The 26,774-nt window shown below is 38.9% G+C and overlaps 1 protein-coding gene across 1 annotated transcript in view; it reads left to right on the top strand.

Moving 5' to 3' along the window:
- The window catches only part of SLC38A6 (solute carrier family 38 member 6), a 65,415-nt gene that overhangs the window by 7,251 nt on the left and 31,390 nt on the right, over nt 1-26,774 (top strand). Inside the window, exons 4-5 of the mRNA XM_006096035.3 lie at nt 11,208-11,260; nt 14,175-14,214. Of these exons, the coding sequence (XP_006096097.1) occupies nt 11,208-11,260; nt 14,175-14,214 (93 nt within the window). The remainder of the gene's footprint in view (nt 1-11,207; nt 11,261-14,174; nt 14,215-26,774) is intronic.

Genomic DNA, 26,774 nt, shown 5'->3' with positions numbered 1-26,774 from the left:
CAGCCCTCCAGGCTTGCCCCCAGGATGTGTTTAGGATAGAAACCCTTTCCTTTTTTGTCTTCCTGAAGGGAATGTCCTTCTCATTTATCTGTCTAGTTCCAATTTGGCTCACAGTACCTGAGTAAGTTAACTTCAGGCCTGAATATTTCAAAGGAGTGAGAATCAAATAGTGGGAGATAGAGACAAGGTATCAAGGGGAATAAAAGAAAGAAGCAGGCTAAGCAATGTGGGAGTTAGAATTGAGAGGAGCTGAAGTTTGACTGAATGTGGAAAGTAATGGAGAAAGAGATGTCTAAGGATGTCAGATTTCTGGCATGGGCCACTGGGTCATTTATAGTATCACTAATGAAGATAAGAACTCAGCAGAAGGTGTTGGTTCAAAATAAAAATGAATTCCGTTTTGGATATGTGGACTTTGAAGTATATCTAGATAGACAGGTCCTAGAACATAAGCCCAGAATAGAGGTTAATTTATTCATTCAATACTCTTATCTACAGAGATAAATAAGACTCACTTCCCTGTAAAAGCTTATCTATAATAATAAAAGTGTAATATGCTAATTAGACCAGACGTCCTTCCAGACGACCTTCCGGATGAAGCCAGGGCTACGAGGGCAAATTTTGTGCACCGGGCCTCTAGTAGTCTTATAATAGGGGAGACAAATGCTTATAGTCTAATAATAGGGGAACAAATAATTTATAATGTAGTATGATAAATGTAACAATTCAAATATGTGCAAGGTGCAGTGATAACTCAGAGGAGGGAGTGAGGGGTCAGTAAATATTACTGGAGGACTGAGCTAACAAAGAATTTGATTGGCAGACAAGGCAAGAGAGAATACAAAGGTACAAAGGCATATACTGCATATTTTACATAAGGTACAAAAAATAGCTTACTATATTCATGCATAAAGTACACAGAAGAAAATGAAACTGAAGAGACAGGCAAGTGTCAGATCCTAAAGAATTTGGAGTTGTAGTTGAGGCAGTAAGAAGGCACTGAGGTGTTTGAAAAGAGTCAAACACCTGCCGGTGGGGCTCAGTGGTTGAGTGTTGACCTATGAACCAGGAGGTCATGGTTTGATTCCTGGTCGGGGCACATGCCTGGGTTGTGGCTTGATCTCCAGTGTGGGGCGTGCAGGAGGCAGCCAATCAGTGATTTTCATCATTGGTGTTTCTATTTCTCTTTCCCTCTCCCTTCCTCTCTGAAATCAATAAAAATATATAAATTTAAAAAAGAAAAGAGTCAAAGAATAAAATGGTCCCTTATGCTCTGGATATTGTTTTTTTACTTACCCCCTCTAGAACAGTAATTCTCAGTACCATCCATCACAACCCTCTCCCCTTTTATATATAAAAAAATTCTAGATGCTCCCTTTACTATCTGAAATGAAATGCCTAGAGGTACTATGACCTACCTGTGATGGGCTGCATAATGGTCCCCCCAAATATATCTATATCCTAATCCTTGGAACCCGTGAGTGTTAATTTAAATGGCAAAAAGGCCTTTGCAGATGTGATTAAGTTAAGAATATTGAGGTGGGTATATTATCCTGGTGGACTCTAAATGTGTCATGGAGGCAATGCGGTACCATCTCACACCTGTCAGAATGGCTATCGTCAACAAATCAACAAAGGACAAGTGCTGGAGAGGATGCGGAGAAAAAGGAACCCTCGTGCACTGCTGGTGGTAATGCAGATGGGTGCAGCCACTGTGGAGAACAGTATGGAGTTTTCTCAAAAAGCTAAAAAAAAGCCGAAACCGGTTTGGCTCAGTGGATAGAGCGTCGGCCTGCGGACTGAAGGGTCCCGGGTTCGATTCCTGTCAAGGGCATGTACTTGGGTTGCGGGCACATCCCCAGTAGGAGATGTGCAGGAGGCAGCTGATCGATGTTTCTCTCTCATTGATGTTTCTAACTATCTCTCTCCCTTCCTCTCTGTAAAAAATCAATAAAATATATTAAAAAAAAAAAAAAGCTAAAAATGGAACTGCCATTTGACCCCATGATCCCACTTCTAGGAATATATCCCAAGAAACCAGAAACACCAATCAGAAAGGATATATGCACCCCTATGTTCATAGCAGCACAATTTACCATAGCTAAGATTTGAAAACAGCCTAAGTGCCCATCAGCAGATGAGTGGATTAAAAAACTGTGGTACATCTACAGAATGGGAATAATATGCTGCTGTAAAAAAGAAGGGACTCTTACCATTTGTAACAGCGTGATGGAACTGGAGAGCATTATGCTAAGTGAAATAAGCCAGTCAGAGAAAATAAATATCGATCAGTCTGTCAACACCTCAGAGGAAAGTTAGTTGAGGGGAGAAGAAAGGGGGAGGGTTTTACCCAAAGAACTTTTATTCAGACTTATAGGCCTAAGAAAGAGAGACAGACACCAAGGGGTCAGGCATGAGTGGGGGTGGGGGGTGTGGGGGAATGGGGCGATAAGGACACATAGGTAAAACCTTAATAAAGGAAAAAAATTAACTGTAAGGCTTTACAGACATTCTATACAAAAATATAAAATAAAAGAATGAATGAATGAATGAATAAATAAATATGTCATGGAGGGAGACCGCAGACAGAAGAGAAGAAGGCATTGTGACCACAGAGGCAGAGATATGGCCACAAATCAAGGCAGGCTAGCAGTCACCAGAAACTGGAAAAGACAAGGAATGGGTTCTCCCTGGAGCCTCTGAGGGACCATGGCCCTGTTGACACCTTGATTTTGACCCACTGAAACTAGGCCTCCAGAACTGTTAGTTAATTTCTGTTTGTGACAATATGTTCCAGCAGTCCTGGGAAACTAAATCTACTTATACATAAATAATATTGTACAGTAGAAAAAAGGAGACCCAAAACCAAAGTAAATGCTGTTGGTTATATGATTTTTCTAAATGGTGAACAATTTTTGACAAAGTTCCAAACAAAACAAAATATACATTTACATGGTAATTACATTCCTTGAAAATTTAGTGTATATTTAAACAACCATTGTTTTCTTAGCATCTACCAAACTGTGCTTGACACACAGAGGGTATTTAATAAAAGCTGGATGCATGGGCTATGAATGGATGGATGTATTAGAGCTACAGAGAGATTCTGTTTTAAAAGTTCCTAAATAGCCCTAACTGGTTTGGTTCAGTGGATAGAACGTTGGCCTGTGGACTGAAAGGTGCCAGGTTTGATTCTGGTCAAGGGCATGTACCTTGGTTGCAGGCACATCCCCAATAGGGGGTGTGCAGGAGGCAGCTGATCGATGTTTCTCTCTCATTGATGTTTCTAACTCTCTATCCCTCTCCCCTCCTCTCTGTAAAAAATCAATAAAAAATATATTTAAAAAGAAAACCCACAAAACACAAAAAAAATTAAAATTTTTTTTTAAGTTCCTAAATAAATAAATAAATAAATAAAAGTTCCAAAATCAACACACAAGGCAAAAATTATGTATAGTCAAAATTACCTTTGAAAGTTTCTTATATAGGCCCTGGCTGGTTTCTCAGTGGTTAGAGCTTTGGCCGGAGGACCAAAGGGTCTCAAGTTCGATTCTTGGTCAAGGGCATGTACCTTGGTTGCAGGTTCCACAGCCCCAGTAAGAGCTGGTGCGGGAGGCAACCAGTTGATCTGTCTCTCTGATCAATGTTTCTCTCCCTCTCTTTCCCCCTCCTACTTCCCTTCCATTCTCTAGAAATCAATAGAAAAAATATCCTCGGGTGAGGAAAAAAATGTTTTTTTCCTATATAGTTTATAAAATAGTGTTCAACATTTACATGACCTGTTGGATGTCACTAACATACCATTTCTCAATAAAGCTGAGTGCCTTTTTTTATTTTGTTTGTTTGTTTTTTTGTCAAGCCTTAGTCTGGGCACCATATAAACGATATGGATTGCTTCATGGTCATGATGAATCTCATTCAGCCCTGCAAGATGCTCTCACTGAGAGCACACAAGAACGGAACTGATCAAAAGAATATAGAATCCTTTTACATCTCATGTGCAATGTGAGCACTTTTCATCTCTTTTTCTTCTTGTCATTAGTGAGCATGGTTCAGTAGACCCACAATTAATTAAGTGGGCTGATTATGTGACTCCATCTTCAGTGGATTGGTGTTCTTGTCACATCCTTTTGCTAATGAGTAGTTCTCAGTTGAGCTTGATTTTTCTCTTCCAAGTGCATTTGGCAGTCTAGACACATTTCTGGTTGTCACAGGTCCACTGGCAGCTAGAGGATAAAGGCCAAGGATGCTGCTGACCACCCCACAACGCACAGGACAGCCCTGTACTACAAAGAATGATCCAATCCAAAAATGTTAGTAGTGGCAAGGCTGAGAAACCCTGGGCCAGGTTATGTGTGTGCTTTGCTCATGTAGTGACTCCTTCATATTGTTGGCCTTGACGTTAGAGAAGTGCTTCCTCTAGCAGAAATTGAACATGATGTTCTTGAACTACAGGGAAAGGGTGGGTGTGAATCTCTGTAGGTTAAACATATTTTTAAATTAACCTGCTATTTTATTTAATCAAAAGTAATCTCTAGTCACACACGTGTGCATAAATGTGTATGTATGTGTGTACTTGTGCAGGAGGGTGTGGAGCATTTCCCATCTATCCTCTCCAATTCTAGTCTCATTTCCCAGAGCTAGCAACATAAAAAGTTTTTGTTTTTAATTCTTTCGGTGTTATCTTCCTAAGGCTAAATAATATTCTTCTACTTTTGTTTATTGACTTACTTAACAGATTATCTGTTGACACTTCATTACTAAAGGTCAGGATTTAGCTTGGGTATACTAATTCTCCTTTCTCCTTTCTAATTTTCATTTGTTTGTATTTAATTTCATTGATTATTTTGTAATTCTAAATAATACATTTAAATCTTTATTTTTCTTCCATGTTCTTGAGATAGTACCTCTCGATGCTCTGCTATATGTGGTAATGAGTGCTCCCATCATTTCTTTCACCTTTCTTCCTATTTTCCACAGTCTTTCTGCTGCACTCTTACACTGACAAGGTCTTTATTCTCTAATCATATGTAAGTTCTTGTTTTATCTATAAGTTGAGTCTGAAAGTTGAAAACTAATGAATACTATTTATAGGATCTGATTATATAAATGTTGTTCACTTCAGAGCCAAGCAGTAGATTGGGATCCCAGAACCCCTTATGTATGAGTTATCACGGCCTCTGTGCCATTTGAAAGGAGGATATTCCTAGTAGTCCCGTATTCTTTTTCTTTTCTTTTTTTTTCAGTATTCTTTTTCTTTTTTCTACATTGAGTTCTTTAAAAATATGCCACATTTAGTTGATAAACTGACATTTAAGTACCTATTAAGAAAGATGAAAAGTGGCAATATAATTGCATAATAGACATTCAATAAATGAATGACCTGCATGACACTCTTAGGGAGAAAAAAGGTGAGAGGAAAATGATGGAAAACACAAGAAAGAAAAGAATTTCGAAAAAATAAGAGTGCATTCCAAATGGCCAGCTTTCTGAGAGTTGAACTGTATTTGACTAACTCATGCCCCTCAGTCCAGATCCAAAGATAATATTGCTGCTGCTGAAGCTTGGGCTTTGTACTGTAACCACAGTTTATTAATTGTCCTGTTTCATTGAGGGGAAAATGCAAAGCAGACAGAACACTGGAGTAACTAGCTGGAAATATTCCACTACTTCATGGGAAGCAGCTTTCCAAACGATTCCTGTAGAGGCCAAAGTCTTGGTCTAGCCAAAATAGCACTAAAGTGTACCTTGATGGTACATTAAAGAAGAAATTTTCCCCCAATTTACTTCATTAGGATTTATAGCCTTTCTGCCGCCTCAAAAGCATAACATTGATTTCTTAAATATAAAAAAATTATTTCCTAAAATAGATCGCTATGACTGCTTTCAGTTATTTATTTAAGGGGAATTGTGCCAGGTATTGCTTATATGAATTCCTGTAAAAGACTGAATTCATTTCATAATTTTCATAATTAATGTTATTCCTAATCTGTAGGAATATGCTATTAATGTGATTGACCATTACCACATCTTATTCTGATATCAAAACATCTTTCACTTTAAGATATTAAAACGTTGATCATGTGAACGAGCAGCAAAAGTATCCCTTATTAGTAGACAAATTAATACTTAAATTACTAAACACCAGAGAAATTAAAAACTGCAGCTTAAATAAGCCCTATCAGGTATTTGGTGGAGGAAACCAAACTGTTCAAGTGATACTGTTTTTAAAAGTAAAGTTTTACCACTCTGTTATACTCATTATAGAGTATTTGAATCCCCCCCCTAAAAAAAGGAAGACAAAGAAGACTATATAATTGTTTGTTTATAATCTATTCTACTGTTTTTATGTTTTGCTTTATAAATCATATTTGAATCCCATTTCTTTATATTGACATTTTTATGTTATTATAAACATAGTTTTTAATAGCTACATATTATTTAATCAGATATACCTATCATAATTTACTTAACTACCTTACCATTGTTTAGCACTTAAGTAGTTTTTTATTGTCAATATAAATAATGCATGATGAGCATCTTTGCATATAATGATTTCTCTGGTTTTTGTCGTTTCCTCAGATGCATGCTCCTAGTGGTCAAATGTTATAAATATTTTAAAGGTTCCTTGTTCAAATTGAAGTCCAAAAGTCAGTACCAATTTATACTGTTTCCAGCATCTTAAGTGTCCAAATGACAGAATTTTAAAAGTATTTCACTGGTGTTGATTTGGTTTATATGTTGAGATGATTCAGAAAACCATTAAAAAGTGAATATGTAGAGATAAAGCATTTGACTGACTGTACATATTTTGGTTCAGCCTCATTGTTAAACCAGAAGTCATTGTTCATATTCACAATGTCTCAGATGTGGAAAAGGGCGTCTGATTTTTGCCACATAGAAGTATGATGCCAGGGACAGAACTGAATGACTAGCCAGACATGCTGAGTTGAAAGATAGAGTTAGGATTTGAACATTGTACTCAGTCTCCACTTTATAGTCTAAGCCCTTTTCACTGTAAATTTGGGAGTGTGCTGCATTTAGAGATATTTTCATAAAACTAGAAAATAAGAGAGAAATTTGAGATTGCTAAAATGTATGCCACTATTGTCAGAAGTTGCAATTACAGCTGTCTTATTGTGCTGTTTTTTTAATTATATTTTCTGCAATAATAAAGGTTGTGTTCTAATTAAAAAATTAAGAATAAACCTTTAATTTACTTAAATTTTGATAGCTGAAATACAAGTTCTTTTGGGGTCTTTTAATATGATTTTTGCTTTTAGGAAAGTTATTTGCTTTTTATGTTCATTAAATATATAATCTATACTTGTTTATGCTGTTTAAAAATAAAATAAACCCTAGTTAAACTTTTTGATGAGTATTATCTTTTTTTAAAATATGTTTTTATTGCTTTCAGAGAGAGAAAGGGAGAGGGAGAGACAGAGACATCCATGAGAGAGAAACATTGCATGCCTCCTGCTGGGTATCCAGCCTGCAACCAGGGTATGTGCCCTGACCAGGAATCGAACCAAGGACCTCCTGGTGCATGAGCCAATGCTCAACTACTGAGCCACATTGGCCGGGCATAATGAGTATTATCTTGATAACATGCTCACCAACTGAGAAACTGATGCAAAGTAGGTCATCTTAAAAGCAAGTTATTTGAACAAAACAGAAATAGAATCATAGATACAAATAACAAACTGGTGGTTGCCAGAGGAGTGGAGAATGGCAGGGTGGGTGAAACAGTTGAAGGAGAATAAGAGGTAGAAACTTAATTTATAAAGTAAGTCATGGGGATGTAACATACAGCATGAGAAATGTTGACAATAATATTGTAATAACTTTATATGGTGACAGATGGTAACTAGCCATACCGTAGTGATAATTTTGTAATGTACAAAAATAGTGAATCGCTGCATTGTATACCTGAAACTAATATAATAGTGGATGTCAACTCTAATTCAATAAAAATAAATTGCATTAAATATAAAAATAAAACTAAGTTATTTGATATAACACTGAAAATTCTTCTTGCTTAAAATTCTTGGAAGGAAAGTTTTTCTTAAGAAAGACTATATTTAATTATACTATAAAAGAGGGATGTTGCCCTGGCCAGGTGGTACAATTGGCCAGAGTCTTCTGGTATAGCAAAAGGTTTTAGATTCGATTCCCTGTCAGGGCATGTATGGAAGGTAACAGATCAATGTTTCTCTCTCACATCGATGTCTGTCTCTCTCTCCCCCCCTCCCTCCCCACTTCCTCTCTTTAAAAAAACAAACAATAAAACATCTTTGGGTGAGGATTTTTAAAAAAGGATGTAAAAAATAAACAATGATGTTTCTTTAATCTCATGCCTTATAGTGACAGATCAGAGACCTTCTGGACACTTGGGTCACATACACATATTATATCATAAAACTAGAGGCCCGGTGCATGACATTTGTGCACTCGGTGGTGGGGGATGGTCCCTCAGCCCAACCTGCATCCTCTCGCAGTCCAGGGGCCCTTAGGGGATGTCCGACTGATGGCTTAGGCATGCTGGGAGTGGGCCTAAGCCGGCAGTCGGACATCCTTAGCATTGCTGCGGAGTCAGGAGAGGATCCTGCCACCACCACTGCACTCCCCAGCTGTGAGCCTGGCTTCTGGCTGAGTGGCGCTCCCCCTGTGGGAGTGCACTGACCACTAGGGGGCAGCTCCTGCATTGAGCATCTACCCCATGGTGGTCAGTGTGTGTCACAGAGACCTTTCATTCCGCCATTTGGTTGATTTGCATATTAGCCTTTTATTATATAGTATTACCTTCCCAGTGCCAAATTAGATAGAAGCTAACATTTAGAAAATGTTCTCGTTTTATAAATGAATACCAAAGCTTTGGAATGTTTAATATAAGAAATCGTGCCCCTATACATCATTAACACTCAGTTGTGTTTAGGAATATTAAATTAGTAAAGATTTATTGCTTCAAATAATTACTAACTTTTGTGATGACATTCATGTTAGAATATGTATTTGGAAAAAAAGAATGTCGGCATTTTCCATAGGAGGAAATAATTCCAGTTCTTAGTTTTGTGATTCTGCTTTTTAATTTTATGTTCTAAAATACTGTTGACCTCTGAACAACACGATTTTGATCTGTGTGGGTCCACTTGCTAGTATATGCAGATTTTTTTCAATAACTATGTTGGAAAATTTTTTGGAGATTTTCTTACTACTGTGAAGCAATTGTGTCAATTAGGCTAGGCTACCATAAAGCAATCATATTGCTGCTGCTTCATTATCAATGCAGGAACTGTTATACCTGTAAATAAATATGAATTTCTTCTTCACATTATCTTTTCATTTTTGATATCTAGTGTTAGTAATACATTAACATCTAATTTTTTGTATCATATAAGACAGTATTGATGTAGGTACTGACAAATGATGCATCTTGTAAACAGATGACATGAACTTACAGTATTGATAAATATAGTACTATTAATGTATTTTTCCTTATGATTTTCTTAATAATACTTTTTCTCTAGCTTACTTTATTGTAAGAATACAATATATAATACATATACAGTATATAATACATATACAAAAAAAAATGGGCTTTCTTTACTGGTAAGATTTATGGTCAACAGAAGGCTATAAGCAGTTAAGTTTTTGCGGAGTCAAAAGTTATGCACAGATTTTTGACTGCCTGGGAGTTGGCGCCCTTAACCATGGTATTGTTCAAGGGCTAACTGTATAGTACTTAAAATCAACCCCTGTAAAATGATTACTGAAGTCTTTCCTTGTTAAAGCATGAAGTTTCCTACTTAAAATCAACTTATATATCCCCAATTCAAAACTAATTTGTCTTTGCCTGTAATGTTTAGTAGGATGTCAATAGCTGTACCATCCAAAAAGTTTGTAAATTCTTTGATCAACTCTGATAATAAAGTTAAAATCTTAAATGTATACTTGGCAAGAAAAGCTAGCATTTTTGTTCTTAATTATTTTTTTTAATATATATTTTATTGATTATTTACAGACAGGAAGGGAGAGAGATAGAGAGTTAGAAACATCGATGAGAGAGAAACATCGATCAGCTGCCTCCTGCACATCTCCTACTGGGGATGTGCCCGCAACCCAGATACATGCCCTTGACCGGAATGGAACCTGGGACCTTTCAGTCCGCAGGCCGACGCTCTATCCACTGAGCCAAACCGGTTTCGGCGTTCTTAATTATTAAAACTTACTTTTTTCAGCATTTCACTGTTTTCTCTTAGACCATGTTGTTATAACATGTAAAGGCCTTAGGTGGTATTTAAAGTCCTTATTTTTACATACCTGGAAGACTTATTTATAAAATAATAGAAGAATTTTTTTGTTAATTTAGTGGCAGTTTAAAGAAAACCCATATATAGCTTGAGGGGATATATGAAAACTTGCTTTAAGAAATGATGAGCCATATCTCTGACTCAGTAGGAGATGTGTGTTCCCACCAAGCCTTGGGATTTGGTAGTGTGCTTCTTTTTAGTATAAGAAGTATGAGGTTAAGCACTTGTCCACACTGTAGGATTATACAAATGTTTTTACTTTTCTTATTTTTACCAGTGGTGTCACTAGTTAGAGCATGAAGCTATATGGCTTGAGGAAAAATGTAGTGCTTTTATGAGCCATTGAATTTTCATCTGTGTCCACATTTTTTGAACATATGAAATGAGAATGTATGAAATGAGATGAGAGTAATTTTATGAAAAAAGAAAATGTATGCCTTACTAATTGTGGGATAAGGGTATTTTTTTCTATCATGAACACAGTGTCATTATCCTAGGTAGCTGGAAAAGTAAATGTTTCTGAAAGTATGATACAACTTTCATACTTTAACTTTATTTACATATGCAGTTTCAGAAACTTGCCAACAAAAACTTACATTTGGACAGTGCAGTAGGCAAGTACTGTTTAGTGAGAAATGGGGTTTGTTCTTGAGTAATTATTCCATTTGGATTAATGCAGCCTGGGTGGTGGTTAGACAACCTTGGGGTTTGCTAAGCTCTACTTCTTCTAAGAGGACTCTATCCTTGCAGACCATAAGTTTTCAAAAGTGTCCCCAAAAGTGGTTACTTCTACTTTAAATTTAGTGTGACCATCCAATAGCTATAACTTTCTTCCCTTTAAGACTTGGCACACAAATAGTTTTGTGTAAAAATGAAAATTACAATTTCTCTTAACAGCTGTGACATCTTATGAGGATCTTGGACTCTTTGCATTTGGATTATGTGGAAAGGTAATTTTTTCCTTCTCCTTGCTATGTCCAAAATCCAGAGAGGCATATTTTCCTTCTCTTTCCAGTTAGAAAAGACAAGTATATATCAGGGAAAGAAATTAGAGAAATAAAAGGAAATTAAAGTAAAGGCAGAATGATGGGAATAGGAAGTGGAAGAGAAGAAATCTCTTTATGCCAGTGATGGCGAACCTATGACACGCGTGTCAGAGGTGACACGCAAACTCATTTTTTTGGTTGATTTTTCTTTGTTAAATGTCATTTAAATATATAAAATAAATATCAAAAATATAAATCTTTGTTTTACTATGGTTGCAAATATCAAAAAATTTCTATATGTGACATGACACCAGAGTTAAGTTAGGGTTTTACAAAATGCTGACACGCTGAGCTCAAAAGGTTCACCATCACTGCTTTATGCCCTTTCTAAAAATGCATCAATAAATTTAATTCAACACTTAAATCTTTTAGTATTTTTCACCCTAATGAAGGACAGCAATGACTTGGATAATTTTAAAATAGTAGCAGTGGTCTATTTTAAGTTTTCCTTATTAATTTTGATTATATTCTCTGAGTATATCCCCCAAAAGACAGGAGAGTAGAGAAGCATAGGATTAAAATTATACCATAACTAGCACTAGCCAGTTTGGCTCAGTGGATAGAGTGTCAGCCTGTGGACTGAAGGGTCCTGGGTTCGATTCTGGTCAAGGGCACATGCCTGGGTTGCAGGATCGATTCCCAATAGGGGGCGTGCAGGAGGCAACGGTCAATGATTCTCATCATTGATGTTTCTATCTCTCCCTCTCCCTTCCTCTCTGAAATCAATAAAAATATATTTTAAAAAGTTATACCATGACTATTTACAAAACAGCTAATTAGAAGATCATATTATATAAGAGGTTAACAGTGCTGCAAGATTTTGTAGCTATCTCCTCATTTATAGGTGAGGAAATTAAGGCCCAGAGAAATAGAGGGGCCTATTTGTCCACAGTTACTTAAAGGACTCTAGACTCTAACTGCTTTTTCCTCCTCAGAATGAGAGAACTAACAGCAATATTTGTTGGGCATTCATTTGTGATAGGCATACTAAACTAATTTAGCAGGTAGGGGAAACACTGTCTTCTTCCACAGGTGATCAGGAGGTAAATATTGTTAGTGCCATAGTACTTTTTTTTTTATTTCTCAAGAGCTATCATACTTATAAAACCTATTTTCATATTGGTTTCAAACCAATAGATAGATAGATAGCCTTTCTAGATCTTAAATGCTAAAAAAAGAAAACAACGGAAAAAATAATCACCAATAAGTTGATATTATTGCTTTTTGCAAGATATTAATAGAAAAAAATCCATTATTATATATGACTGAAAAGAAATCCAGTTATTATGTATGACTGATGAAAGGTAGTGTTAAAAAAAGTTCAAAAAGTCTTTTCACAAATAACTGAATTTTGAAACTAATTTTTAAATGGGTTGATATGCAAAGTTTTTTTATTTTTATTTTCTGGAAAATGTTAGAGAGACGATGACCACATTTTCAAAGACGTGTGTCTAAATTTTCCTGTCATTAGTCCTGCTCTGGAGACTCCAAGGCCTCTAGGCCTCAGTAACTTAGATTGTTCCCAGGATAGGTAAATGCTGTGCCACTGATGGGATTCCTGGAAAGGTGATCTGTTTCCAATCTGTGTAGGACTGCATGACCCTAGATAGTTAGTTCCAACACACATTGGGGGTGCAGATCCACCAAGATTTGTTTGAGTGATCGGAAGGCCCAAGGGGAAGGAGAATGTCTTTCTTCTGAGTACATCTGGTTACCAAGAATGGATCAACTGCTGTCTTGAGTTTCCCAGGAGTCTCATCAAAGATCACAAGCTAGCAGCCTGCAGGCTGAACTTAGTCCTCAAGCATATTTTGTTCAGTTCAAATCCTTTTTATTTTTAACTGATTGCTAACTAAGAGTTACGAAATTTTAAAGAATTCAATTTTTGACTTTTACAATTGGAAGATCTAGCTGCATTGGATCCACATGCCCCTATGCCAGCAACTAACCAGAGCTTAGTAGCAGCTGCCCCATTTTGAGAGGGGAGGAGTTCACCAATTCTATATATTACTGATTCCAGAGAGGAAGGGAGAGAGAGACAGACAGACAGGAACATCAATGATGAGAGAATCATTGATCAGCTGCTTCCTGCATACCCCCCACTGGGGATCGAGCCTGCAACCCAGGCATGACCAGAATCTAACCCGGAATTCTTCAGTCCACAGGCCGACGCTCTAGCCACTGTGTCAAACCAGCCAGGGCAGATACTACAGTCTTTATAACCTCCCATTGTCTTACACTCAGCCCACTGCATATTATTGAGTTTGAAATGTTGCTAAATTTTCAGGTTTGAGAATATATGGATTCTAAAGTTTCCTGCTCTAGATTATTATTCCCTGGGACAAGAGATGTGGAAAGCCTTGATGTATGAGGGGTAATATGTTCAGAAGACTGTATCATTTCCTTTTAGGTAGTACAGCATTGGCAGAGCACACCTCAAGCTGTCTCAGTCTACCTACTAAAGCAGTGTGGTAAACCAGTAAAAATGGAGAATGAGACCAGATAGATCCAATTTCATTTTTTTGGTACTTTGATAACCACTGATTACTAGCTTTTTAACACTTTTAACTGTTAAAAATGACTGCCAAGAAAACTTTCAAAAGTATTCTTTATAGTAACCATGGAACTATTAAAGAAAGGCTTTTTAATGTAATGATTATTAGTTTTATGTATTACAAATGGCTGGCAAAATTTATTCTTTCCAATTTTTCTGGATTTCTGCATCTGTTTTTTTAGTAGTAGTTATTGGATTTTAATAAAATACCATTTTTTATATTACTTCCCCTTTCATCTTCTAAATACATTTGTTCTTTTATAGGTGGTGGTGGCAGGCACCATAATAATCCAGAATATTGGAGGTAAGCAGTGGGAAGTACGTGGTTTATGTATAGCTGTGATGGAAATGATTTCCTCTTTTGGTTTCTTGCCGTACCACAGGTCTAGCTGGGAACCTGAACCCCTGTAGTCACAGGTATCCTCAGAAACCTTGCGGGTTGTCCTCATTACTCTTTTTTTGTAGGTTTTTTAAGCAGCCCTCCTGGACAATAACTTCTAAATCAGTTCCAGGTAAACCCTTGATTTCAGTCTTGCTCTTAGGCCCACAACACACCTCTAAAACATTTGCGTTCTGTAGTTGTGATAGTGGTGAGGTATTATTTAGAACAGTGGTCGCCAACCGGTGGTCTGTGGACCACTGGTGGTCCATGAGGTCTGAAAGGTTGGCGACCGCTGCTTTAGAAAACTCTCCAGGTGATTCTGAAATACTTCCCCTCCACTTTTGTCCTACTCGCCCCCATTAGTGGGGACTGCTTTAGTGGGAATGGTAGTCTATGAGCTGTGAACATTCAGGTGTAGACAAACAGTGTCCTCTTATAGCAGAGAAAAATGACCAAGTGGTTTAAAAAATAGACCTGAGAAAAACATTGTCACATTTATCTGTTATCTTGTTCCCATCAAAAAATCCCAGTATCAAGAACCAAAAATTAGTGTTATTAGAGATAGCTACACATTTAAATACAAAATATGGGAATTATATTTATATATGTTGTAAAGAAGTTACATAGTGCTGAACATATTTTTAGCATTGACTGGAGTACTAAGTTAATGCTATTAGTTTAAAAGCAGCGATTTTCAACCTGTACGCTGTGTTTAAATTCTTGAATTTAAAAATTCAGGAATTTTTAAAGCATACAATACCTGGCTATTTAGTCAGGGCACTGACCTATTTTCCCTTAAATCAGTGGTTCTCAACCTTCTGCCCCTTTAAATACAGTTCCTCATGTTGTGACCCAACCATAAAATTATTTTTGTTGCTACTTCATAACTGTAGTGTTGCTACTGTTATGAATCATAATGTAAATATCTGATATGCAGGATGGTCTTAGGTGACCCCTGTGAAAGGGTCGTTCGACCGCCAAAGAGGTTGCGACCCACAGGTTGAGAACCGCTGCCTTAAATTGTCAAATTTTAAAAAAAATGACAACAGTCAACACAATAGCTGTCCAGTGTGAATGAATCAAAATTATACCTAATTTTTTGTCAGATCAGCAAAAAAAATATTTTTGGTATGCCTCAGAATTTTAGTAATTAGTTTATGTGTGCCATGAGATAAAAAAAAAGGTTGAAAATCGCTGGTTTAAAGGAATATACACAGAGAAGGTTGACATGCACTTTGGGTCTTACACAAGATTGTATGGTCAAAGGAAATTTTAATCTTATATGTAACAGTTCAAAATAATTGAAAGATGACAGTTTTAATAAAGTTCAACTCTGATACTCGAGATCTGAACTATTGCACTTTAAGTATTATTCAACTGAAGTCTATCCTATCCTATCTAATAATAGACAAACATGGTAATTAACTGTACCTCCAACACACTTCCCATTGGCTAATCAGGGTGATATGCAAATTAACTGCCAGCCAAGATGGCGGCCGGCAGCCAGGCAGCTGAAGCGAACAGGAGGCTTGCTTGCTCCAGTGATGGAGGAAGCCAAGGTTCCCCGCCTGCCGCCGCCCAGCTCTGAGCTGCACTCTAAGCAACTATGTTGCAATTGTAGAAGCTAAACAAACCCAGAAACCTGCTTTCAGCCAGCCCAGCCTCAGAGCTGGAGTTGCAACAAAGTTTCAATTATAGAAGCTAAACAAAGCCCAGATACTTGCTTTCAGCAGCCAAGGTCTCAGAGCTGGAGCTGAGCCTCAGAGCTAAGGCCAGCTCTCAGCTCCAGTGACAGCCATAGAAGGTAAATAAATCCCAGAATAAAAAAAAAAAGAAAAAAAGGAGAGGTTGGGAGCTTCAGTCAGCTGCCAGCCTGAAAACGGCCCTCAGCCCCTCACCCAGGCTGGCCAGGCACCCCAGTGGGGACCCCCACCCTGAAGGGGGTGTGACCAGCTGCAAACAGCCATCCGCCCCTCACCCAGGCTGGCCAGGCACCCAAGCGGGACCCCCCACCCTGATCCGGGACACCCTTCAGGGCAAACCAGCCGGCCCCCACCCATGCACCAGGCCTCTATCCTATATAGTAAAAGGGTAATATGCAAACTGACCCTAACAGCAGAAGGACTGGGAATGACTGGTCACTATGACACACATTGACCACCAGGGGGCAGACGCTCAATGCAGAAGCTGCCCTCTGGTGGTCAGGGTGCTCTCACATGGGAGGAGCTCTGCTCAGCCACAAGCCAGGCTGACGGCTGCCAGTACAGCGGTGGTGGTGGGAGCCTCTCCTGCCTCCTCAGCAGCGTTAAGGATGTCCGACTGTAGTTTAGGCCTGCTCCCCGCTGGCAAGTGGACATCCCCCGAGGGCTGACGGGCTGCCAGAGGGATGTCTGATTGCCATCTTAGGCCCAATCCCCCGGGGAGCGGGCCTAAGCCAGCAGGTGGTCATCCCCTGAGGGGTTCCAGACTGCGAGAGGGCACAGGCCGGGCTGAGGGACCCCCCCTCCCCCTCGAGTGCACAAATTTTTGTGCACCGGGCCTCTAGTCTGTAATGGGTTTCTTGGTCAAGGAAAATATTAACATTCCCTTGGCTACATTTAGTGAGAGTTAAGCAAATTACCCAGGTTATCTTATCCTCCCCCAAACATTTTATTATTCTATTTTACTGATGTGGTAACTAAGAGTTAGAAGAGATAGACCAAAGAAATTATGTACTTACTAGAGGCCTGATGCACAGATTCGTGCACCGATGGGGTCTCTCAGCCTGGCCTACGCCCTCTCACAATCCAGGACCCCTTGGGGGATTTCAGACCACTGGTTTCAACCCGATCCCCGTGGGCCGAAACCGGCAGTCCGACATCCCCTGAGGGATGTAGTAGTGGCAGGAGGCTGGGGAGGAGTCTGAGCCTGGCACCGAGCCGCTCCCACTCATCCCGGCACTGCTGCTCCTGCAGCCACTGCCACTCAGTAGCACTGCTGCAGAGGCGGGAGAGGCTTACGCCCCCACAGCTGCGCTTGCCAGCATGAGCCTGACATCGGGCACCTGTTGGTCAGCTGAGCGGCGCTCCCGCTATGGGAGTGCACTGACCACCAGGGGGCAACTCCTGTGTTTAGCGTCTGCCCCCTGGTGGTCAGTGCACATCATAGTGACTGGTTATTTGGTCATTTGGTTTTTTAGGCTTTTATATAGATAGATAGATATGCATAACCCATAGACACAGTAGTGTGGTGAAGGCCTGGCAGGGGGTGGAGGAATGGGGAGAGGGAGGGGCTGAGTGGAGAGGGTAAAAGGGGGGGATATCTGTAATGTCAAAAATAAAAAATATATTTTAAAAAGAGTTAGTGGTATTGAAGAACTTGCTCATGATCCACATAGCTAAGTTGTAGAGCTAAAGATTTGAATTGAGCTTAAGAGCCCAATATTTCCTCTCAGTTCTGTATGATCAGGAGTCTTGCTTCTACTTATCCTTTGTAACTAATTTTAAGTCATTCCTTGAGGCACATTATTTTCTCACTCCAAACCTTAGTTTTCCCACCCATTCAAAAGGAGGCTTGGTCCAGTTGAGTTCCAAGAGAATATTGGAGGGAATAGCTGAGCCTGTGAAGACCAGGCATTTGGGTATGTTGGAGGAATTGCCTTTTCCAACCTAATTTTGTATTTGTGGCTTATTTTTGTGACTGTATGGATCAGACAGTGACTCTCCATTGCCCTACAAATAAAATACTTCACTATGGCTTAAAAAAATATTAACATTCCAACAATAAATTGTAGTTGCCATTGCTCTGGAAATCCTGAACATTCTTGTTTTCATTCTTTCAATGTTCATGGAAACAAATATTGAATGAGAGGAATGCTTTCTTGGATGTCACACAAAATAATTTCTGTCTAACAAACACTACTTTACTCTTCAGACTAGAATTCAGTAAAATAAGTCTCTTCCTTTAGGAATCTATATAATGTCATTGATTTTAAGATCTTCTTTGGAATAATTTATTTTATTTTAGCAAATACTTATTGCTTAACTGTACACTTGATCTCTAATATGAATGTATATTTTGTTATTTTTAGTCCATCATTTTCCTCTCCATGTAATTAGTAAGCACCATCACATTTTTTCTTAGATTAGGTTGAGCTATTTTTTTTTTATCATTTTATGTAGAATTTTCATTCCAGGAATTTGGATTCAATTTTGTGACCCTGGCACAGTGCCTACTTGCTGTTGTATTCTCTATATCCTTCACCCTAATCCCTGTTCTCTAATCTTGTATGTAACTGTTATTGAACAGGATTCTATTGTAGCCCTTGCTGTTATTAAAGTTATCTCTGTATGTGCTTTTCTCCCCCACTACATTTAAGTTCCTCCAGGGCAAGGATTATGTCTCATTTCTCTTTGTACTCCCAGAACCTAGCACAATACCTGAGGCTTGATGAACCTTTGTTGAACTGATTGGAGCTGGATATGATTTCTATGGGCTATTTCCAAGTACTTTTAAGTGCCCGGGTTGCGGGCTTGATCCCCAGTAGGAGGTGTGCAGGAGGCAGCTGATCAATGATTCTCTCTCATCATTGATGTTTCTATCTTTCTCTCTCCCTCTCCCTTCCTCTCTGAAATCATTAATATATATATATATATATATATATATATATATATATATATATATATATATATATATATATCAAGAAGAGAAAAGGGGCCCAGCTGGTGTTGCTCAGTGGTTGAGTGTCAACCTATGAACCAGGAGGTCATGGTTCCATTTCCAGTCAGGGCACATGCTTGGGTTGCGGGCTTGATCCCCAGTGTGGGGTATGCAGGAGGCAGCCGATCAATGATTCTCTTTCATCATTGATGTTTCTCTCTTTCTCTCTCCCTCTCTCTCTCTCTCTCTCTCTCTCTCTCTCTCCCTTCCTTTTTGAAATCAGTAAAAAATATGTATTAAAAAAAGAAGAGAAAAGGGGATTGCTAGACTGATTGGTAGTTTAAATATATGAAAAGCTGAACATGAAAAAATAAAAAAAATGTTAGACTAATTCAGTATTGTTCCAGAGAGCAGAGCTGGTTCTGATGGGTCCACAGTGAAGCTAGTTTGGGTGCATTTGAAATACCTTTGTAAGTAAGCTGTGTAATAATGGGAATGACCCACACTCTTTGAAAATGCTCCTTATCCCTGAAAACATTCAAACAGAGCTGGTTGGTCAAATGTCAGAATGTTCTAGGAAGGATTCCTCCATTAGGTGGCAGATAAATAATCAGTTCTCCCAACTCTAAGTTTGTTGATTTGCTTGCTTGCTTTGTTTTAGAACCTTTAAAAAAATGACTTAGAAGTAGTCACAGCAACTTTTAATGTCCCCCCAATTCAGAAAAGCAGGTGAGGCTTACTTAGTTTTAAAAGACTGTCTCCATGATTTTCTTTACATTGGTTAAAAGTTTATTTATTGACAGTCACTAAGTAATAATTGAAACACATTGGAGAGCTTTTTGTCTTAGCCAGGTATACACAAATCATTCCCTAATTTCAATTGAATTGGAAGCTTGTTCTTGTGAGCAGAACACTGGGCTGGAAGTTACATACCTTGAGTTCTATCTACTCTAGTCTCTGTCATTGGGTAGCCATGTGTCTTAGGGAAGTCCCTCCCTCAGTCTCTTTGCCTCAGTTTTCTCTTTGTTAAATTGCTGGGGGTAGGATGGGAGGCAGGGAGCTTAAGGTAACTTCTTACCTCAAAATTCGATTTCTACTTTGGTAGTTTGGGAGACATATTAATTCTTTCAGAACATTAAAATATTTGTATTACAGGAAAGTTCAGTGGGAGGGTTATGCTTGGTTTAAAAGATGATTTGGTGCCCTAGCCAGTTTGGCTCAGTGGATAGAGCATCAGCCTGGGGACTGAAGCGCCCGGGTTTGATTCCGGTCAAGGGCACATGCCCGTGTTTTGGGCTTGATCCCCAGTAGGAGGCCTGCAGGAGGCAGCTGATCAATGATTCTTTCTCATCATTGATGTTTCTATCTTTCTCTATCCCTCTCCCTTCCTCTCTGAAATCAATTATTTATATATATATAATTTGGGAAGGAGACTACCAAGATGGCGGTATAGGTAAACACCTGAATTTGCTGCCATGCACAACCACATTAAAACTACAACTAAAAGACAAAACGAATATCATCCAGAACCACAGGAAGGCTGGCTGAGTGGAAATTCTACAACTAGAAGGAAAGAGAAAAGCGCATTGAGTCCGGTAGGAGGTGCAGAGGTGTGGAAGTGCGGAGGTACGGAAGTGCACCCGAAAGGGCTGGCAGCTGGGTACGCTGTTGTCTTTTTCAACTGGGAGGGAGATACAAGCTCCTGACTGCTCTGAACTCCAGTTCCGGGCGAGAATTTGGGGACCCAGACTCATACGGAGAGAAACTGTACTGTCTGGCATTGGGCCGGAATGTGAGGGCGGCTTTCTCGCAGAGGTGCTTGCAGCGTTCACTGTTCCTGCATGGGGCCTTGGGACACAGACCCCGGGACCACTCTGAGGCAGAGCAGTCTGGCAGCCATTGTGGTTTGCTCTGCCCTGGAGATTCCCTGAGGCCCTGCCCCACCCTATTTATAACCCCACCCAAGCAGTGCCCAGAGGCTTGTGCATATGAATGGCCTGGCCTTTCTCTGTCTAAAAACCTGGGCAGACTCAGTGAGCGCCAAAGCCCCACTGAAGCAAGTCCTGCCCCATAAAGGTGTCTCCAGCACAGAAGTTCTTCCCCTGCAGACACAACTGGTCCTCACAGCCAACTGGCCTGGAGGTCAATTCCTCCCAGTGATACCAACAGCAATCAAGGCTTAACTACAACAGGATTGTGCACACAGCCCACAAAGGGGTGCACCAAGAGTGTCCACCTCAGGTAATCAAGAAGGCTGAGCCACTGGGCCCTATAGGACACCTAACACACAAAGCCACTCTATTAACACAGGGAAGCAGCGAAAATGCGGAGACAAAGAACAGGTCACAAATGAAATAAGTGGAGGAAAGCAAACTACTGGATATAGAGTTCAAAACCACGGTTATAGGATGACTCAAGAATCTTCTAGAAACCTCCGAGAAATATAGTGAGACCCTCAAGGATATGAAAAAGGACCAATTAGAAATTAAGCATACACTGACTGAAATAAAGAATATTATACAGACACCCAACAGCAGACCAGATGAGCGCAAGAATCAAGTCAAAGATTTGAAATACGAAGAAGCAGAAAACACCGGAAAAGCAAAAGGAAAAAAGAATCCAAAAATATCAAGATAGTGTAAGGAGCCTCTGGGACAACTTAAAGCGTCCCAACATCCGAATTATAGGGGTGCCAGAAGAAGAGAGAGAGCAAGATATTGAAAACCTATTTGAAGAAACAATGACAGAAAACTTCCCCTACCTGGTGAAAGAAATAGACTTACAAGTCCAGGAAGCGCAGAGAACCCCAAACAAAAGGAATCCAAAGAGGACCACACCAAGGCACATCATAATTAAAATGCCAAGGGCAAAAGACAAAGAGAGCAGCAAGAGAAAAACAGTTAGTTACCGACAAGGGAGTACCCATACGACTGTTAGCTGATTTCTCAACAAAAACTATGCAGGCCAGAAGGGAGTGGCAAGAAATATTCAAAGTGATGAATACCAAGAACCTACAACCAAGATTACTCTACCCAGCAAAGCTATCATTTAGAATTGAAGGTCAGATAAAGAGCTTCACAGATAAAAAAAAAAAAGCTAAAGGAGTTCATCACCACCAAACCAGTATTATATGAAATGCTGAAGGGTATTCTTTAAGAAGAGTGTGCTGAGCTAGCTCAGCCAAGGGTTCCAGAAGCCTGAGTGAGAGCGATGAAGGATGGAGAAATGACAGACAGAGAGAATAAGCTGGGTCTAGGCCAGCTGTGGGCAAACTACGGCCCGCGGGCCGGATCCGGCCCGTTTGAAATGAATAAAACTAAAAAAAAAAAAAAGACCGTACCCTTTTATGTAATGATGTTTACTTTGAATTTATATTAGTTCACACAAACACTCCATCCATGCTTTTGTTCCGGCCCTCCGGTCCAGTTTAAGAACCCATTGTGGCCCTCAAGTCAAAAAGTTTGCCCACCCCTGGTCTAGGCGGATCTTCCAATGCCTGGCTGAGGCCACAGAGAGAGATCCAGAGGCAAGCTGAGCCTTTATTTTATAGCCAGAGGTAAACAAGGTAGTGGTCACCATAGTTACAATGTTCTTGTGAGTTTCACTTGTTTTGGCAGCACTTGCTGCACCTCCCACAGCCTATTAGCTACCTAGGAAGGATCTAGGGAGCATCATAAGGTCAAGCCTAATTATGCTAAGAGGACTGTGCCTTCTAAGCTGGGACTTGTTTGTGGCTTTGCCAACAGGTCAGTCCGAGGCTTAACCCTATAGCCGCTCCCTACAGAAGAGGAAGAAGAAGAAAAAGGTAAAGATAAAAATTATGAACAACAAAGTGGCAATAAATACATAACTATCAAGAAGTGAATCTAAAAATCAAGTGAATAAAAAATCCGACGAACAGAATAAACTCGTGAATATAATAGAATCAGGGGCATAGAAAGGGAGTGGACTGACAATTCTCGGGAGGAAGGGGGTGTGGGGGGGTGCAGGAAGAGACTGGACAAAATCATACACCTATGGACGAGGACAGTGAGAGGGGTAAGGGCAGGGGGTGGGGTGGGAACCGGGTGGAGGGGAGCTATGGGGGGAAAAAGAGGAACAACTGTAATAGTATGAACAATAAAGATTTATTTAAAAAAATAATAAAAGAAAAAAGATTCTCTAAAAAATACTTTGGTGTTTTGTTAGGTATCTTTAACAAATCAGCAACTATTGGTCTAAAAGCTTTCATAGATGCTATTTCTTGTCAGAAAAGGGGAATCTCAGTTCTTGGAACTTTAGGGGAGCCATTGAGCCTTGGAGGTTAATGACTAGGAGCTCCAGCCTTAAGAAGTAGTTCCTTGATTGATGTACGCTGGGTCTGTGTAAGTCCTAAGTAGCTAGACCATATATGCATGAGAAGAAACACTTATTTAGGAGGATCTTTAATATATTGTGCATATGACTTATTTAATGTTATTTCTACAAAGTGGATTTTTTGTTATTAATTAGAAATTCATTGGATACTTATAAAGTGTGTAGCATCAGATTTAATTTGTATACTTCTTCCATGCCTATCTGCATATAATATAATTCAGATAGCATTTTTTTGAAAGATAGGATGTTCTGTTATAGCCTGTTAGTATAAATCAGGGGTCCTCAAACTACGGCCCGCGGGCCACATGCAAATACAAATATTGTATTTGTTCCCGTTTTGTTTTTTTACTTCAAAATAAGATATGTGCAGTGTGGATAGGAATTTGTTCATAGTTTTTTTTTTTAAACTATAGTCCAGCCCTCCAACGGTCTGAGGGACAGTGAACTGGCCCCCTGTTTAAAAAGTTTGAGGACCCCTGGTATAAATGGTCTGAGTTTTTGCAGTGATTGTTTAGAACTGAAAAATAATATAATAGCTTCTACCTTGGTCAAGTGTTCCACTAGTCACTTTAATTATATTTACCGCAACTCTTCAAGGTAGATGATCTGACCCTTGTTTTATAGAGGCAGAGATCAGTGCTCAGGGGGTATAAGTAACTTGCTTACCTTTACCCCTTAATCAAGCCAGGACTCAAACCCCACTCTGTCTGTCTATTCTAAAGCCTTAATTCTTTCTGCTATGATATAGTAAATGTTTGAAAAGCCGTGAAAAGATTAAATGTCGAGGATTTTAAAATCTCCTTGGGGACAGGAACTATGTGTTTTCATAACCTGACCTAGTTTCTGGTAAAGGAACTCAATAAATAATATTTGTTGAGTGAATGAGACAGTTAAAAAAAGGTTCTACTTAAAAGCCTAAGATTTTGCCTCAAAGAGACAATTTTATATATTATATAAATGATATAAAGAGACTTGAAAGCCCGATGAATGATTTGTAATTTAGAATTCTTTAAACATTAAAAGGATTGAGGAGAGTTAGAACTTATGTGAAATAGAAAATAAGGTATTTTGAAATCTGTTTTCAGATTAGGTAATTATGTCTTAAATTAATGCTGCCTGACTCTTTTATTCTTTGTAACATTTAAACATGTCTCAGTTTTCTTGGGATTCTGTGCCCTGGATGAATCTATGAGGTAAATGGAACAGAGAGACCCTTACCAGCAAAATGAAGACCCAGTTTATTCCCTACGTCTCCAGATTCCATAACTCTAGGTAACTTGCTCATTGATTTACATCCTTAGTATCTAGCACATAGTAGGCATTTAGTAAGTAAGACTCATTATAGGAAGAAAGGAAGGCATAAGACATGGAGAACAAGAAGGAAAAGTCATTGACCTGGCGTGATACTCCTTTAGGAGGAAAAGAAAGGTAATCAACTGGGAAGAGAAGACCACAGAATATATTAGTGAACATATAGTTTCTTTAGGAAAGAATCTACTTTCAGAACTTCACAGAAAATCTTGTTTCCCCCAAGACCAATCAGGCACCAAGTATGTTATTGGGCACTAATGTGTCCTAACAAATTTTGTGGAAAAAATCTGTTTTTGAATAATCTCTAAACTTTATGATAGAAAAAAATGTGACTCACAAACTTAGTGCTTTTATTCTAAGGTTATTGGAGCCCTTACCTTTGGAAAATGGAGAGCCATATAGTAAAATACTACTGAAAAGCAATTCCTGATCTCTTCCCAACACTAATGAATTAGAGCCTGAGATAGCCCCCCCAGCTGCCCATTTCCTCAGGAGCCTGAGTGGTGTTTGCCGAGAGTCATTGCTGTTGGGACACAAAGTCAGAAAAGCGTCTGGAAGTTTTCATATTTAATGCTGTTACGGGCAAGAGAACTCTGGCTTAGAGTTTGAATTTAGCATACTACTAGTAAAAGGATTAAGAGCTGTAATAGCAAATAAGTATAGGTACTTTCCACATAGTTCCTCTAACTGTGTTGCATAATGAAGTTCTTTTCTTAAGAACCAAGGTAAGTAGTTACATGGTTTCAATTCATTTGAACTCCTGAGATAGACCACCCGGAAGGCTAAAATATCCCCGCAAATCAAACGGTAAACCCCAAATCATCGTTAGTCAAGCTAGAGAAAGTCTATTAACTATGAACTCTTACAAGTACCTGATAAAAGTTAATTGATGTTATTACTGGTTTCATATCTTGCCCAACTCAATGTGGAAAGGTGAGTGGCTTTTAGGCATATGTTAAATTCTTATTTTGCTCTTAAAATGTGAAGGACCACTATGGATAGCATATTCTTTCCTTAGTTCTCTAAAGCCCCAAACCTTTAAAGGAGATTAAAGGTTGAATTACTGCTGCATATTGTGAAAGGAAAACCCTAAGCATTAGTAGTCTTACCGAGATCTCCTGAAATAGGTAGAGTGACCCTGCTTCTCTAGTCTGGCACGAATCCCACTAACCTTATTCTAGCAGCCTCAATTAACACCTCGGTTTGGGAATCTGTTTTAAGAGAAACTCAGCAGCCCTTTTATTCCTCAGGCAGCCTAGTTACTAAATCTCATTCATAAACAGAAAGGTATAAATAAGGTCATTTTCAGTCGAGAACTATAAACATTTTAAATTCTCAGTGTTTTTCAAATTTATGATTTAATATTAGATAATTCTGAAACTATTTGGTCTTTTTTTTTCCTTTTCTTTTTTTCTTTTGGTAAGATAGTGAAATTTTTTAGATGTACTAGTTTGTATTGTCTTATGGGAAACAAGGATTGGGTGCGCTGTTACAATGCCATCTGCTGGTAACATCATCTGTAGTTAAACTGCAGCTTTATTGAGCCTCAATATTGTTCAGAAATTCTAGGAAGCACTTAGGGGAGAGAGAGGAAATTTGGAAGGAGTCTTTTGCACAAGTACTTCCTGTAGCAATATTTACTGGTAACATGTCACTTTAAAAAGGTTTAATAATAATGCATTTCTTAGTACTAATTTTTATTTATAGGGGTTTAGAATAGTGAATATTCCGGTCACTTTTCATTCAAATTTAAGATCTTGATAATGGTAAAACAAAGTTATAATTTTTTTTAGGGTTATGGGGGAGAAGTTCCTCCATATATTGTGATTTTCATTTGTACACAAATTAGGGAAATGACATTGTTGTCAGGGTTTTAAAAAGAAAAATCCTTGCCTTGGCTGATATGGCTCAGTTGGTTGAGCGTCAGGAGTCTCGTGCACTGAAGGGTCACTGGTCTGACTCCCAGTCAGGGCACATACCAGGTTACAGGTTCCATCCCCATCAGGGTGCATGTGCAGAAGGCAACTGATTGATATTTCTCTCTCACATAGATGTTTCTCTCTCTCTCTCCCTCTCCCTTGTTCTCTCTAAAATCAATTAAAATATTTTTAAAAACAATTGAGGAAAGATACATCATCAACATTTTTTAAAAAGTCCTTTTAAAAAAAAAGAGAGAT

Source organism: Myotis lucifugus, unplaced genomic scaffold, assembly GCF_000147115.1.
Source record: "Myotis lucifugus unplaced genomic scaffold, Myoluc2.0 scaffold_166, whole genome shotgun sequence".
Taxonomy (NCBI): Eukaryota; Metazoa; Chordata; class Mammalia; order Chiroptera; family Vespertilionidae; genus Myotis; species Myotis lucifugus.
This window is presented reverse-complemented; position numbering and strand designations above follow the sequence as displayed.